Below are 12,846 nucleotides of genomic sequence, written 5' to 3' on the forward strand. Positions count from 1 at the left end.
TATACACCCCAACACCCTGCTCCCCTCCTCACTGCCTTGTTATACCCAATCATATACACCCCAACATCCTGCTCCCCTCCTTACTGCCTGTTATACCCCTTCCTATACACCCCAACACCCTGCTCCCCTCCTCACTGCCCTGTTATACCCCTCCCTATACACCCCAACATCCTGCTCCCCTCCTTACTGCCTGTTATACCCCTCCCTATACACCCCAACATCCTGCTCCCCTCCTTACTGCCTGTTATACCCCTCCCTATACACCCCAACACCCTGCTCCCCTCCTCACTGCCCTGTTATACCCCTCCCTATACACCCCAACATCCTGCTCCCCTCCTTACTGCCTGTTATACCCCTTCCTATACACCCCAACACCCTGCTCCCCTCCTCACTGCCTTGTTATACCCCTTCCTATACACCCCAACACCCTGCTCCCCTCCTCACTGCCTTGTTATACCCCTTCCTATACACCCCAACACCCTGCTCCCCTCCTCACTGCCCTGTTATACCCCTCCCTATACACCCCAACATCCTGCTCCCCTCCTTACTGCCTGTTATACCCCTTCCTATACACCCAACACCCTGCTCCCCTCCTCACTGCCTGTTATACCCCTTCCTATACACCCCAACATCCTGCTCCCCTCCTTACTGCCTGTTATACCCCTTCCTATACACCCCAACATCCTGCTCCCCTCCTCACTGCCCTGTTATACCCCTTCCTATACACCCAACACCCTGCTCCCCTCCTCACTGCCTGTTATACCCCTTCCTATACACCCAACCCCCAGCTCCCCTCCTCACTGCCCTGTTATACCCCTCCCTATACACCCCAACATCCTGCTCCCCTCCTCACTGCCCTGTTATACCCCTTCCTATACACCCCAACACCCTGCTCCCCTCCTCACTGCTTTGTTATACCCCTTCCTATACACCCAACACCCTGCTCCCCTCCTCACTGCTTTGTTATGCCCCTTCCTATACACCCCAACATCCTGCTCCCCTCCTCACTGCTATGTTATACCCCTTCCTATACACCCCAACATCCTGCTCCCCTCCTCACTGCCCTGTTATACCCCTTCCTATACACCCCAACACCCTGCTCCCCTCCTCACTGCTATGTTATACCCCTTCCTATACACCCCAACATCCTGCTCCCCTCCTCACTGCCCTGTTATACCCCTTCCTATACACCCAACACCCTGCTACCTTCCTCACTGCCCTGTTATACCCCCCCCTATATACCCCAACACCCTGCTACCCTCCTCACTGCCCTGTTATACCCCTTCCTATACACCCCAACATCCTGCTCCCCTCCTCACTGCCCTGTTATACCCCTCCCTATACACCCCAACATCCTGCTCCCCTCCTCACTGCCCTGTTATACCCCTTCCTATACACCCAACACCCTGCTCCCCTCCTCACTGCCCTGTTATACCCCTCCCTATACACCCCAACATCCTGCTCCCCTCCTCACTGCCCTGTTATACCCCTTCCTATACACCCAACCCCCAGCTCCCCTCCTCACTGCCCTGTTATACCCCTCCCTATACACCCCAACATCCTGCTCCCCTCCTCACTGCCCTGTTATACCCCTTCCTATACACCCCAACACCCTGCTCCCCTCCTCACTGCTTTGTTATACCCCTTCCTATACACCCAACACCCTGCTCCCCTCCTCACTGCTTTGTTATGCCCCTTCCTATACACCCCAACATCCTGCTCCCCTCCTCACTGCTATGTTATACCCCTTCCTATACACCCCAACATCCTGCTCCCCTCCTCACTGCCCTGTTATACCCCTTCCTATACACCCCAACACCCTGCTCCCCTCCTCACTGCTATGTTATACCCCTTCCTATACACCCCAACATCCTGCTCCCCTCCTCACTGCCCTGTTATACCCCTTCCTATACACCCAACACCCTGCTACCTTCCTCACTGCCCTGTTATACCCCCCCCTATATACCCCAACACCCTGCTACCCTCCTCACTGCCCTGTTATACCCCTTCCTATACACCCCAACATCCTGCTCCCCTCCTCACTGCCCTGTTATACCCCTCCCTATACACCCCAACATCCTGCTCCCCTCCTCACTGCCCTGTTATACCCCTTCCTATACACCCAACACCCTGCTCCCCTCCTCACTGCCCTGTTATACCCCTTCCTATACACCCAACACCCTGCTCCCCTCCTCACTGCCCTGTTATACCCCTTCCTATACACCCCAACATCCTGCTCCCCTCCTCACTGCTATGTTATACCCCTTCCTATACACCCCAACACCCTGCTCCCCTCCTCACTGCCCTGTTATACCCCTTCCTATACACCCCAACATCCTGCTCCCCACCTCACTGCAATGTTATACCCCTTCCTATACACCCCAACACCCTGCTCCCCTCCTCACTGCCCTGTTATACCCCTTCCTATACACCCCAACATCCTGCTCCCCTCCTCACTGCCCTGTTATACCCCTTCCTATACACCCCAACACCCTGCTCCCCTCCTCACTGCCCTGTTATACCCCTTCCTATACACCCCAACATCCTGCTCCCCTCCTCACTGCCCTGTTATACCCCTTCCTATACACCCCAACATCCTGCTCCCCTCCTTACTGCCTGTTATACCCCTTCCTATACACCCCAACATCCTGCTCCCCTCCTCACTGCCCTGTTATACCCCTTCCTATACACCCAACACCCTGCTCCCCTCCTCACTGCCCTGTTATACCCCTCCCTATACACCCCAACATCCTGCTCCCCTCCTCACTGCCCTGTTATACCCCTTCCTATACACCCAACACCCTGCTCCCCTCCTCACTGCCCTGTTATACCCCTTCCTATACACCCCAACATCCTGCTCCCCTCCTCACTGCTATGTTATACCCCTTCCTATACACCCAACACCCTGCTCCCCTCCTCACTGCTATGTTATACCCCTTCCTATACACCCCAACATCCTGCTCCCCTCCTCACTGCCTTGTTATACCCCTTCCTATACACCCCAACATCCTGCTCCCCTCCTCACTGCCCTGTTATACCCCTCCCTATACACCCCAACACCCTGCTCCCCTCCTCACTGCCCTGTTATACCCCCCCCTATATACCCCAACATCCTGCTCCCCTCCTCACTGCCCTGTTATACCCCTTCCTATACACCCCAACATCCTGCTCCCCTCCTCACTGCCCTGTTATACCCCTCCCTATACACCCCAACACCCTGCTCCCCTCCTCACTGCCCTGTTATACCCCCCCCTATATACCCCAACACCCTGCTCCCCTCCTCACTGCCCTGTTATACCCCTTCCTATACACCCCAACATCCTGCTCCCCTCCTCACTGCTATGTTATACCCCTTCCTATACACCCCAACACCCTGCTCCCCTCCTTACTGCCTGTTATACCCCTTCCTATACACGCCAACATCCTGCTCCCCTCCTCACTGCCCTGTTATACCCCTTCCTATACACCCCAACATCCTGCTCCCCTCCTCACTGCCTTGTTATACCCCTCCCTATACACCCCAACATCCTGCTCTCCTCCTCACTGCCCTGTTATACCCCTTCCTATACACCCCAACACCCTGCTCCCCTCCTCACTGCCCTGTTATACCCCTTCCTATACACCCAACACCCTGCTCCCCTCCTCACTGCTATGTTATACCCCTTCCTATACACCCCAACACCCTGCTCCCCTCCTTACTGCCTGTTATACCCCTTCCTATACACCCCAACATCCTGCTCCCCTCCTCACTGCCCTGTTATACCCCTTCCTATACACCCCAACACCCTGCTCCCCTCCTCACTGCTATGTTATACCCCTTCCTATACACCCCAACACCCTGCTCCCCTCCTTACTGCCTGTTATACCCCTTCCTATACACCCCAACATCCTGCTCCCCTCCTCACTGCCCTGTTATACCCCTTCCTATACACCCAACACCCTGCTCCCCTCCTCACTGCTATGTTATACCCCTTCCTATACACCCCAACATCCTGCTCCCCTCCTCACTGCCCTGTTATACCCCTTCCTATACACCCCAACATCCTGCTCCCCTCCTCACTGCTATGTTATACCCCTTCCTATACACCCCAACATCCTGCTCCCCTCCTCACTGCCCTGTTATACCCCTCCCTATACACCCCAACACCCTGCTCCCCTCCTCACTGCCCTGTTATACCCCTTCCTATACACCCAACATCCTGCTCCCCTCCTTACTGCCCTGTTATACCCCTTCCTATACACCCCAACACCCTGCTCCCCTCCTCACTGCTATGTTATACCCCTTCCTATACACCCCAACACCCTGCTCCCCTCCTCACTGCTATGTTATAACCCTTCCTATACACCCAACACCCTGCTCCCTTCCTTACTGCTATGTTATACCCCTTCCTATACACCCAACACCCTGCTCCCCTCCTTACTGCTATGTTATACCCCTTCCTATACACCCCAACACCCTGCTCCCCTCCTCACTACCCTGTTATACCCCTTCCTATACACCCCAACACCCTGCTCCCCTCCTCACTGCCTGTTATACCCCTTCCTATACACCCCAACATCCTGCTCCCCTCCTTACTGCTATGTTATACCCCTTCCTATACACCCCAACACCCTGCTCCCCTCCTCACTACCCTGTTATACCCCTTCCTATACACCCCAACACCCTGCTCCCCTCCTCACTGCCTGTTATACCCCTTCCTATACACCCCAACACCCTGCTCCCCTCCTTACTGCCTTGTTATACCCCTTCCTATACACCCAACATCCTGCTCCCCTCCTCACTGCCCTGTTATACCCCTTCCTATACACCCCAACATCCTGCTCCCCTCCTTACTGCCCTGTTATACCCCTCCCTATACACCCCAACATCCTGCTCCCCTCCTCACTGCTATGTTATACCCCTTCCTATACACCCCAACACCCTGCTCCCCTCCTCACTGCCTGTTATACCCCTTCCTATACACCCCAACATCCTGCTCCCCTCCTCACTGCCCTGTTATACCCCTTCCTATGCACCCCAACACCCTGCTCCCCTCCTTACTGCCCTGTTATACCCCTTCCTATACACCCCAACACCCTGCTCCCCTCCTTACTGCCCTGTTATACCCCTTCCTATACACCCCAACACCCTGCTCCCCTCCTCACTGCCCTGTTATACCCCTTCCTATACACCCCAACATCCTGCTCCCCTCCTCACTGCCTTGTTATATCCCTCTCTATACACCCCAACACCCTGCTCCCCTCCTTACTGCCCTGTTATACCCCTTCCCATACACCCCAACATCCTGCTCCCCTCCTCACTGCCTGTTATACCCCTTCCTATACACCCCAACACCCTGCTCCCCTCCTCACTGCCTTGTTATACCCCTCCCTATACACCCCAACATCCTGCTCCCCTCCTCACTGCTTTGTTATACCCCTTCCTATACACCCCAACACCCTGCTCCCCTCCTTACTGCCCTGTTATACCCCTTCCCATACACCCCAACATCCTGCTCCCCTCCTCACTGCCCTGTTATACCCCTTCCTATACACCCCAACATCCTGCTCCCCTCCTCACTGCCCTGTTATACCCCTTCCTATACACCCCAACATCCTGCTCCCCTCCTCACTGCCCTGTTATACCCCTTCGTATACACCCCAACATCCTGCTCCCCTCCTCACTGCTATGTTATACCCCTCCCTATACAACCCAACACCCTGCTCCCCTCCTCACTGCCCTGTTATACCCCTTCCTATACACCCAACACCCTGCTCCCCTCCTCACTGCTGTTATACCCCTTCCTATACACCCCAACACCCTGCTCCCCTCCTCACTACCCTGTTATACCCCTTCCTATACACCCCAACACCCTGCTCCCCTCCTTACTGCTATGTTATACCCCTTCCTATACACCCCAACACCCTGCTCCCCTCCTCACTACCCTGTTATACCCCTTCCTATACACCCCAACACCCTGCTCCCCTCCTCACTGCCCTGTTATACCCCTTCCTATACACCCAACACCCTGCTCCCCTCCTCACTGCCATGTTATAACCCTTCCTATACACCCCAACATCCTGCTCCCCTACACACTGCTATGTTATACCCCTTCCTATACACCCCAACACCCTGCTCCCTTCCTTACTGCTATGTTATACCCCTTCCTATACACCCAACATCCTGCTCCCCTCCTCACTGCCTTGTTATACCCCTTCCTATACACCCCAACACCCTGCTCCCCTCCTCACTACCCTGTTATACCCCTTCCTATACACCCCAACACCCTGCTCCCCTCCTCACTACCCTGTTATACCCCTTCCTATACACCCCAACACCCTGCTCCCCTCCTCACTGCCCTGTTATACCCCTTCCTATACACCCCAACATCCTGCTCCCCTCCTCACTGCTACGTTATACCCCTTCCTATACACCCCAACACCCTGCTCCCCTCCTCACTGCCTTGTTATACCCCTCCCTATACACCCCAACATCCTGCTCCCCTCCTCACTGCCTTGTTATACCCCTTCCTATACACCCCAACACCCTGCTCCCCTCCTCACTGCCTTGTTATATCCCTCTCTATACACCCCAACACCCTGCTCCCCTCCTTACTGCCCTGTTATACCCCTTCCCATACACCCCAACATCCTGCTCCCCTCCTCACTGCCCTGTTATACCCCTTCCTATACACCCCAACATCCTGCTCCCCTCCTCACTGCCCTGTTATACCCCTTCCTATACACCCCAACATCCTGCTCCCCTCCTCACTGCCCTGTTATACCCCTTCGTATACACCCCAACATCCTGCTCCCCTCCTCACTGCTATGTTATACCCCTCCCTATACACCCCAACACCCTGCTCCCCTCCTCACTGCCCTGTTATACCCCTTCCTATACACCCCAACACCCTGCTCCCCTCCTCACTGCCCTGTTATACCCCTTCCTATACACCCCAACATCCTGCTCCCCTCCTCACTGCTACGTTATACCCCTTCCTATACACCCCAACACCCTGCTCCCCTCCTCACTGCCTTGTTATACCCCTCCCTATACACCCCAACATCCTGCTCCCCTCCTCACTGCCTTGTTATACCCCTTCCTATACACCCCAACACCCTGCTCCCCTCCTCACTGCCTTGTTATATCCCTCTCTATACACCCCAACACCCTGCTCCCCTCCTTACTGCCCTGTTATACCCCTTCCCATACACCCCAACATCCTGCTCCCCTCCTCACTGCCCTGTTATACCCCTTCCTATACACCCCAACATCCTGCTCCCCTCCTCACTGCCCTGTTATACCCCTTCCTATACACCCCAACATCCTGCTCCCCTCCTCACTGCCCTGTTATACCCCTTCGTATACACCCCAACATCCTGCTCCCCTCCTCACTGCTATGTTATACCCCTCCCTATACACCCCAACACCCTGCTCCCCTCCTCACTGCCCTGTTATACCCCTTCCTATACACCCCAACACCCTGCTCCCCTCCTCACTGCTGTTATACCCCTTCCTATACACCCCAACACCCTGCTCCCCTCCTCACTACCCTGTTATACCCCTTCCTATACACCCCAACACCCTGCTCCCCTCCTTACTGCTATGTTATACCCCTTCCTATACACCCCAACACCCTGCTCCCCTCCTCACTACCCTGTTATACCCCTTCCTATACACCCCAACACCCTGCTCCCTTCCTTACTGCTATGTTATACCCCTTCCTATACACCCAACATCCTGCTCCCCTCCTCACTGCCTTGTTATACCCCTTCCTATACACCCCAACACCCTGCTCCCCTCCTCACTGCCCTGTTATACCCCTCCCTATACACCCCAACATCCTGCTCCCCTCCTCACTACCCTGTTATACCCCTTCCTATACACCCCAACACCCTGCTCCCCTCCTCACTGCCCTGTTATACCCCTTCCTATACACCCAACCCCCAGCTCCCCTCCTCACTGCCCTGTTATACCCCTTCCTATACACCCAACACCCTGCTCCCCTCCTCACTGCCTTGTTATACCCCTCCCTATACACCCCAACATCCTGCTCCCCTACACACTGCCCTGTTATACCCCTTCCTATACACCCCAACACCCTGCTCCCCTCCTCACTGCCCTGTTATACCCCTTCCTATACACCCCAACATCCTGCTCCCCTCCTCACAGCTGTTATACCCCTTCCTATACACCCCAACATCCTGCTCCCCTCCTTACTGCTATGTTATACCCCTTCCTATACACCCCAACATCCTGCTCCCCTCCTCACTGCCCTGTTATACCCCTTCCTATACACCCCAACATCCTGCTCCCCTCCTCACTGCCTGTTATACCCCTTCCTATACACCCCAACATCCTGCTCCCCTACACACTGCCCTGTTATAACCCTCCCTATACACCCCAACATCCTGCTCCCCTCCTCACTGCTATGTTATACCCCTTCCTATACACCCCAATATCCTGCTCCCCACCTCACTGCCCTGTTATACCCCTTCCTATACACCCCAACATCCTGCTCCCCTCCTCACTGCCCTGTTATACCCCTTCCCATACACCCCAACATCCTGCTCCCCTCCTTACTGCCCTGTTATACCCCTTCCTATACACCCCAACACCCTGCTCCCCTCCTCACTGCCCTGTTATACCCCTCCCTATACACCCCAACACCCTGCTCCCCTCCTCACTGCTATGTTATACCCCTTCCTATACACCCCAACACCCTGCTCCCCTCCTCACTGCCCTGTTATACCCCTCCCTATACACCCCAACATCCTGCTCCCCTCCTCACTGCCCTGTTATACCCCTCCCTATACACCCCAACATCCTGCTCCCCTCCTTACTGCCCTGTTATACCCCTTCCTATACACCCCAACACCCTGCTCCCCTCCTCACTGCCCTGTTATACCCCTCCCTATACACCCCAACACCCTGCTCCCCTCCTCACTGCCCTGTTATACCCCTTCCTATACACCCCAACACCCTGCTCCCCTTCTTACTGCCCTGTTATACCCCTTCCTATACACCCAACACCCTGCTCCCCTCCTCACTGCCCTGTTATACCCCTCCCTATACACCCCAACATCCTGCTCCCCTCCTCACTGCCTTGTTATACCCCTTCCTATACACCCCAATATCCTGCTCCCCACCTCACTGCCCTGTTATACCCCTTCCTATACACCCCAACATCCTGCTCCCCTCCTCACTGCTGTTATACCCCTTCCTATACACCCCAATATCCTGCTCCCCACCTCACTGCCATGTTATACCCCTTCCTATACACCCCAACACCCTGCTCCCCTCCTCACTGCCTTGTTATACCCCTTCCTATACACCCCAACACCCTGCTCCCTTCCTTACTGCTATGTTATACCCCTTCCTATACACCCCAATATCCTGCTCCCCACCTCACTGCCCTGTTATACCCCTTCCTATACACCCCAACATCCTGCTCCCCTCCTCACTGCCCTGTTATACCCCTCCCTATACACCCCAATATCCTGCTCCCCTCCTTACTGCCCTGTTATACCCCTTCCTATACACCCCAACACCCTGCTCCCCTCCTCACTGCCCTGTTATACTGCTTCCTATACACCCCAACACCCTGCTCCCCTCCTCACTGCCGTTATACCCCTTCCTATACACCCCAACACCCTGCTCCCCTCCTTACTGCTATGTTATACCCCTTCCTATACACCCCAACATCCTGCTCCCCTCCTCACTGCCTTGTTATACCCCTCCCTATATACCCAACACCCTGCTCCCCTCCTCACTGCCTTGTTATACCCCTTCCTATACACCCCATGCATCCTGCTCCCCTCCTCACTGCCTTGTAATACCCCTCCCTATATACCCAACACCCTGCTCCCCTCCTCACTGCCTTGTTATACCCCTCCCTATATACCCCATGCATCCTGCTCCCCTCCTCACTGCCTTGTAATAACCCTCCCTATATACCCAACATCCTGCTGCCCTCCTCACTGCCTTGTTATACCCCTCCCTATATACCCAACATCCTGCTGCCCTCCTCACTGCCTTGTTACATTGCTTTGGTATGTGTACGTTCTAATGTTCAGATATAATGTCCCCAGGCCACTGTTCTTGCTGGTGGGTGCCACTGCGATTCTTGTAACTGTCACTGCTCCTCCTGTATCCACTCTCAGAACATCAGCTGTTGCAGATCTGCCACCTGTTCCTGCACCCTCAGGTGTCCCTGTCACTTACCTGTCTCTGCAAGTCCACCAGGCTTTGCTGCGATGCAGAGGAATCACCTGCGTCCTAGATGGGACAGACAGACAGAAAACAGATGGTTACAGAGGCCAACGGGGAGAGGCAGACGCAGGGACAGACTCCCACACATCCCTTCTGTGTCCGTGTGTCACCCTGTGCTAAGAGACAGACTCCATAGTCACAATTCCTTTCAGTGTCAACCTACAGTGGGAGGAGCAGACTCCGAAGGTCACCGGTCCTTTTGTCTGTGTCACCCTGCAGGAGGGGGGACAGGCTCCATTGTCCCATATGTCCGTGTCACTGTGTCACCCTTAGATGGGAGGTCACAGGTCAGTTCTGTCTGTGCCATCATGTGGGGAACTGGACTGACCTCCCTTGGTCGTATTGCATCCGAGTATCGCGGTGACATCACAGTCAGGCTGCGCAGCTCCCTGCGGAGATTCCTCCTCCCATTCTCCACCTGAGGGCAGATCGGGGCGAGAGATAGCTCAGTTTGTGCACCCCCTACCCCAGGAGCAAGTGCTCCCTTCCCTAGCAGTGAGAGATCAGTGTGTGCCACTGCTCACCCTCTCCTGGCAGAGAGAGATCAGTGTGTGCCACTGCTCACCCTCTCCTGGCAGAGAGAGATCAGTGTGTGCCAGTGCTCCCTCTCCTGGCAGTGAGAGATCAGTGTGTGCCAGTGCTCCCTTCCCTGGCAGTGAGAGATCAGTGTGTGCCAGTGCTCCCTTCCCTGGCAGTGAGAGATCAGTGTGTGCCAGTGCTCCCTTCCCTGGCAGTGAGAGATCAGTGTTTGCCAGTGCTCCCTCTCCTGGCAGTGAGAGATCAGTGTGTGCCAGTGCTTCCTCTCCTGGCAGTGAGAGACCAGTGTGTGCCAATGCTCCCTCTCCTGGCAGTGAGAGATCAGTGTGTGCCAGTGCTCCCTCTCCTGGCAGTGAGAGATCAGTGTGTGCCAGTGCTCCCTTCCCTGGCAGTGTGAGAGATCAGTGTGTGCCAGTGCTTCCTCTCCTGGCAGTGAGAGATCAGTGTGTGCCAGTGCTTCCTCTCCTGGCAGTGAGAGATCAGTGTGTGCCAGTGCTTCCTCTCCTGGCAGTGAGAGATCAGTGTGTGCCAGTGCTTCCTCTCCTGGCAGTGAGAGATCAGTGTGTGCCAGTGCTTCCTCTCCTGGCAGTGAGAGATCAGTATGTGCCAGTGCTCCATTCCCTGGCAGTGAGAGATCAGTGTGTGCCAGTGCTCCCTTCCCTGGCAGTGAGAGAGATCAGTGTGTGCCAGTGCTCCCTTCCCTGGCAGTGAGAGATCAGTGTGTGCCAGTGCTCCCTTCCCTGGCAGTGAGAGATCAGTGTGTGCCAGTGCTCCCTTCCCTGGCAGTGAGAGATCAGTGTGTGCCAGTGCTCCCTTCCCTGGCAGTGAGAGATCAGTGTGTGCCAGTGCTCCCTTCCCTGGCAGTGAGAGATCAGTGTGTGCCAGTGCTCCCTCTCCTGGCAGTGAGAGATCAGTGTGTGCCAGTGCTCCCTTTCCTGGCAGTGAGAGATCAGTGTGTGCCAGTGCTCCCTTTCCTGGCAGTGAGAGATCAGTGTGTGCCAGTGCTCCCTTCCTTGGCAGTGAGAGATCAGTGTGTGCCAGTGCTCCCTTCCCTGGCAGTGAGAGATCAGTGTGTGCCAGTGCTCCCTCTCCTGGCAGTGAGAGATCAGTGTGTGCCAGTGCTCCCTTCCCTGGCAGTGAGAGATCAGTGTGTGCCAGTGCTCCCTTCCCTGGCAGTGAGAGATCAGTGTGTGCCAGTGCTCCCTCTCCTGGCAGTGAGAGATCAGTGTGTGCCAGTGCTCCCTTCCCTGGCAGTGAGAGATCAGTGTGTGCCAGTGCTTCCTCTCCTGGCAGTGAGAGATCAGTGTGTGCCAGTGCTCCCTTCCCTGGCAGTGAGAGATCAGTGTGTGCCAGTGCTCCCTCTCCTGGCAGTGAGAGATCAGTGTGTGCCAGTGCTCCCTTCCCTGGCAGTGTGAGAGATCAGTGTGTGCCAGTGCTCCCTTCCCTGGCAGTGAAAGATCAGTGTGTGCCAGTGCTCCCTTCCTTGGCAGTGAGAGATCAGTGTGTGCCAGTGCTCCCTTCCCTGGCAGTGAGAGAGATCAGTGTGTGCCAGTGCTCCCTTCCCTGGCAGTGAGAGATCAGTGTGTGCCAGTGCTCCCTTCCCTGGCAGTGAGAGATCAGTGTGTGCCAGTGCTCCCTTCCCTGGCAGTGAGAGATCAGTGTGTGCCAGTGCTCCCTCTCCTGGCAGTGAGAGATCAGTGTGTGCCAGTGCTCCCTTCCCTGGCAGTGAGAGATCAGTGTTTGCCAGTGCTCCCTTCCCTGGCAGTGAGAGATCAGTGTGTGCCAGTGCTTCCTCTCCTGGCAGTGAGAGATCAGTGTGTGCCAGTGCTCCCTTTCCTGGCAGTGAGAGATCAGTGTGTGCCAGTGCTCCCTTCCCTGGCAGTGAGAGATCAGTGTGTGCCAGTGCTCCCTCTCCTGGCAGTGAGAGATCAGTGTGTGCCAGTGCTCCCTTCCCTGGCAGTGAGAGATCAGTGTGTGCCAGTGCTCCCTTCCCTGGCAGTGAAAGATCAGTGTGTGCCAGTGCTCCCTTCCCTGGCAGTGAGAGATCAGTGTGTGCC

At 55.7% G+C, this 12,846-nt stretch overlaps 1 protein-coding gene across 7 annotated transcripts in view; it reads right to left on the bottom strand.

Moving 5' to 3' along the window:
• LOC142501960 (uncharacterized) overlaps positions 1–12,846 on the bottom strand; it is a 48,904-nt gene that overhangs the window by 5,184 nt on the left and 30,874 nt on the right. For 6 of the 7 annotated variants that reach the window (XR_012803606.1, XM_075612595.1, XM_075612600.1 and 3 more), the window contains 2 exons: positions 10,581–10,670; positions 10,205–10,258 (listed from right to left, as the gene is read on the bottom strand). Coding sequence is in view for 6 of the 7 variants with exons in the window: in XM_075612595.1 (XP_075468710.1) it covers positions 10,205–10,258; positions 10,581–10,670 (144 nt within the window). In the remaining variant the exon portion in view is untranslated. The remainder of the gene's footprint in view (positions 1–10,204; positions 10,259–10,580; positions 10,671–12,846) is intronic. The other variant, XM_075612596.1, reaches the window with a different exon arrangement.

This window comes from Ascaphus truei, chromosome 8 (assembly GCF_040206685.1).
Source record: "Ascaphus truei isolate aAscTru1 chromosome 8, aAscTru1.hap1, whole genome shotgun sequence".
NCBI classification, from domain to species: Eukaryota; Metazoa; Chordata; class Amphibia; order Anura; family Ascaphidae; genus Ascaphus; species Ascaphus truei.